At 45.1% G+C, this 3,588-nt stretch overlaps 1 protein-coding gene across 1 annotated transcript in view; it reads right to left on the bottom strand.

The window, feature by feature from the left end:
- TMCO4 (transmembrane and coiled-coil domains 4) overlaps nt 1-3,588 on the bottom strand; it is a 55,996-nt gene that overhangs the window by 138 nt on the left and 52,270 nt on the right. The window contains exon 15 of the mRNA XM_058161367.1: nt 1,887-1,994. Within this exon, the coding sequence (XP_058017350.1) occupies nt 1,920-1,994 (75 nt within the window). The 3' untranslated portion in view covers nt 1,887-1,919. The remainder of the gene's footprint in view (nt 1-1,886; nt 1,995-3,588) is intronic.

The raw sequence follows: 3,588 nt of genomic DNA, 5'->3' as shown, positions 1-3,588 counted from the left end.
CTACAGGGGAGAGGGGATGAGAGGGGGGGACCAAAAAAGACAAATGTATTTTTTTTTAAAAAAAACAAACAACGATTTGTGGGCCCCTTCGGATTCATCAGGAGTCTAAAATGTGGGTGCTGCAACAGAGAAGTCACACTTAAACACCGAAGTCTCCGTTTTCCTCAAATTCACTAGATTTCACAGTAACTGAAAATGGCCAATGCCTAGACGCCTTTCACACAGATCCACGTGTGTTGTGGTTTGCCAGCAGCCTGCGGAACTGGCAGCGGAGTCGGACAGCGATGAGGCTCAGGAAGAACATGGGCCAGTCCTGGAGGCTGGGGAAGGCCCGAATGAGGGCTCTGCGTCGGAGGCAGAGATGGGGCCAGGGCCATCTGGGAGTGATGTGCGGACTTCGGAGCCTGACAGTAGTGAGGCAAAGGAACAGGAGGAGCCTGCATGCACGCATGAGAAGAGCTGCCAAAAAGCAAGAGCAGCTAAAGCAAAGAGGACGACTCAGGAGTAGGCCAAGAGATGATTGGCTCCTCCCATACGGTTTAAAAGACCAGCAATGGCGTTTGGGCTCTTTGTCGGAAAACAACATTGATAGCCTTGCTCCTTGTCTTGCTGCATTTATTTCTTGTCGGCGTCTTCTGCTTTTGAACTTTTGCCAAGAAAAGCCTTTGGCACTTTTGCCTAATTAAGACCGAGGTTGGACATAAGACTGTGTTGGGAAGAATTTGCTTTGATTTAGTTTGGGCGAGGCTGAGAATGAGTTTAATTCACAGCTGTTCTAATAAAGTCTGTTTGTTTTTGAGCTGATTGCATCTGCTACTACCGACTTGGGCCTGGGTCACAACAACGTGGATTAAAATGGGCTGAATGCACTTTAAAATAAAAAAAATAAAATCATCTCAGACTCTACCAGAATATGGGAAAAGGAGGAAACTGCAGGGTGCGACATGTGCATTTCCCCCACCCCTCCTCTCATGGCAGGTACCAAAATGATACAAGAGTCCAAACGGCCCCCTGCCCTTTGAACGGGCCAGCCAACTGCAAAGGTGCAGAAATCCATCCAAAACCGCTGAGATATAATTGGTTCCTGGCTTCGTGGAGACTATTTTTAAGATATTTGTGTGGGCGGGGAGAAAAAAAAACACAACTCAGCAGGTTAGAGACCCTGCTGGTTAAACACGAGCGAGCAGTGCTTGGCCATGAATTGCCTGCAAAAACAGGGCTAAGTTAGCTTACTCGGCGTCCATCCAGGGCTTCTCCGGCTGATGCAAAACAGCCGACGGCGGAAGGGCTGGGTTCGTGTCTGTACAGGCACCCCTCAACGTTACGACCGCCATTAAGCTCGACATTTCTGTCGCTGAGCGAGACCCGTGTCAAGAATGTGGAGTTTTGCCCCGTTTTACAAACTTTCTGGGCCCCCCCCGTCGTTAAGTGAACCGCTGCCGTTGTTCAATGAGTCGCACGGTGAGGAAGTGAATCCGGTTTTCCCTCCCCACCCCACCCCGCCCCATGGACTTTGCCTCTCAGAAGGTCGCAAAACGGGATCGTGTGACGCTAAGACCATCGTAAACTATGAGACGGTAGCCAAGCGTCTGAATTCTGATCATGTGACCGTGGGAAAGGGAGGGGGGGGCGCTCGAACGGTCGTGTGAAAACATAAGTCACTCTTTTCCAGTGCTGTTGTAACTTTGGACGGTCACTAAATGAACTGTTGCAATTAGAGGACTACCTGTACTTGGAAAGAGAGTGCAGGGGGCTGAGGAGGAGGAGGAGGAGGATCTATAGGCAAAGTACCAAATGGGGAAGCGAGGGGCTGGCTGGATCCCGTCAAGGCCCAGGCCATCGCCAGCGAAATGCACCCAAGCAGCCCGTAATCCAAAATTACCCACCGGTAGACAATCACTGGATGTGGCGTCTCCACTTTAGCGCATGTCATGCCCACAACATCCAACAGCATCAAGGAAAATAGGGGTTTCTTTCTCTTTGACGTGGTAGCTCTAAAAAAAAATATACAATTTTTTGTCTTGAATTTAGGGGAACGTGAAGAGAAGAGAAGAGAAGAAAGAAGAAAAGAGAATAATAGAATAGAATAAGAAATCAGAATAGAATAGAATAGAATAGAATAGAATAGAATAGAATAGAATAGAATAGAATAGAATAGAATAGAATAGAATAGAATAGAATAAAGAAAAGAGAATAATAGAATAGAATAATAAATCAGAAGAGAATAGAATAGAGTAAGAGAAGAAAAGAGAAGAATAGAATAGAATAGAACAGAATAGAATAAGAAATCAAAATAGAATAGAATAGAATAGAATAGAATAGAATAGAATAAAATAGAATAGAATAGAATAAAGAAAAGAGTATAATACAATAATAAATCAGAAGAGAATAGAGTAAGAGAAGAGAAGAATAGAATAGAACAGAATAGAATAGAATAAGAAATCAAAATAGAATGGAAGAGAAGAAAAGAGAATAATAGAATAGAATAAGAAAGAATAGAATAGAACAAGAGAAGAATAGAATAGAATAATAAATCAGAATAGAATAGAATAGAATAAAGAAAAGAGAATAATAGAATAGAATAATAATCAGAAGAGAATAGAATAGAGTAAGGGAAGAAAAGAGAAGAGAAGAATAGAATAGAATAGAACAGAATAGAATAGAATAAGAAATCAAAATAGAATGGAAGAGAACAGAATAATATAATAGAATAAGAAAGAATAGAATAGAACAAGAGAAGAAAAGAGAATAATAGAATAGAATAATAAATCAGAATGGAATAGAATAGAATAGAATAGAGCAGAGCTGGAAGGGACCTTGGAGGTCTTCTAGTCCAGCCCCCTGATCAAGCAGGAGAACCTATACAATCTCAAAGAAGTGACTGTCCAGTCTCCTCTTAAAAACCTCCAGTGATGGAGGGTCCACGATTTCCAGTGGCAAGCAGTTCCACTGCTTAATTGTCCTCCCTGTTAGGAAGTTTCTCCTTAATCCCAGGTCGCTTCTCTCCTTGATTAGTTTCCATCCACGGCTTCTTGTCCTGCCCTCAGGTGCTTTGGAGAATAATTTGACCACCCCCCTCCCTCTACTTTGGGGCAGCCCCTCAAATACCGAAAGACTGCTCTCGCATCGGCCCTAATTCTTCTTTCCTTTAGCAACCGTACAACGGTCCACTTGAGCGGGCGAAGGAGATGCGAGCGTCCCAAGAATCTACCCACGTGCACAGATGCACCCTTGACGGCCAGCAGGCAAAACCTGGCCAAGTCCCCCCCACCTTATTTCCTACTTCAAATTTTTATTCCTGTTCTGTGCCTGGCGTGCTCCTCGCTTCCCCAGATTCCTTCGCCATCGCTCCCCGGCTGGCATTCCTGAACGGGCAGAGCCCACGGCCCCCGATTCGACTCCTCCGAAGCATGCCCACCCTCCACCCACCCACCCACCTGCCTTTTCGCCCTCCCAAACTCTTCCCCAGCAAGCGGCAGTTAGCTGAAAAGGTCCAGATTGACTCTCTATCTTTCTCCGGCAACATACCAGCTGCTTGGCTCTCCCACCACCAAAGGATCTGAAAAAGATCCTTCGCTTTGCGTCTCC

Source organism: Ahaetulla prasina, chromosome 18 (genome assembly GCF_028640845.1).
Source record: "Ahaetulla prasina isolate Xishuangbanna chromosome 18, ASM2864084v1, whole genome shotgun sequence".
NCBI classification, from domain to species: domain Eukaryota; kingdom Metazoa; phylum Chordata; class Lepidosauria; order Squamata; family Colubridae; genus Ahaetulla; species Ahaetulla prasina.
Note: the sequence above shows the minus strand (reverse complement) of the source record. Positions and strands in the feature narration are given on the sequence as shown.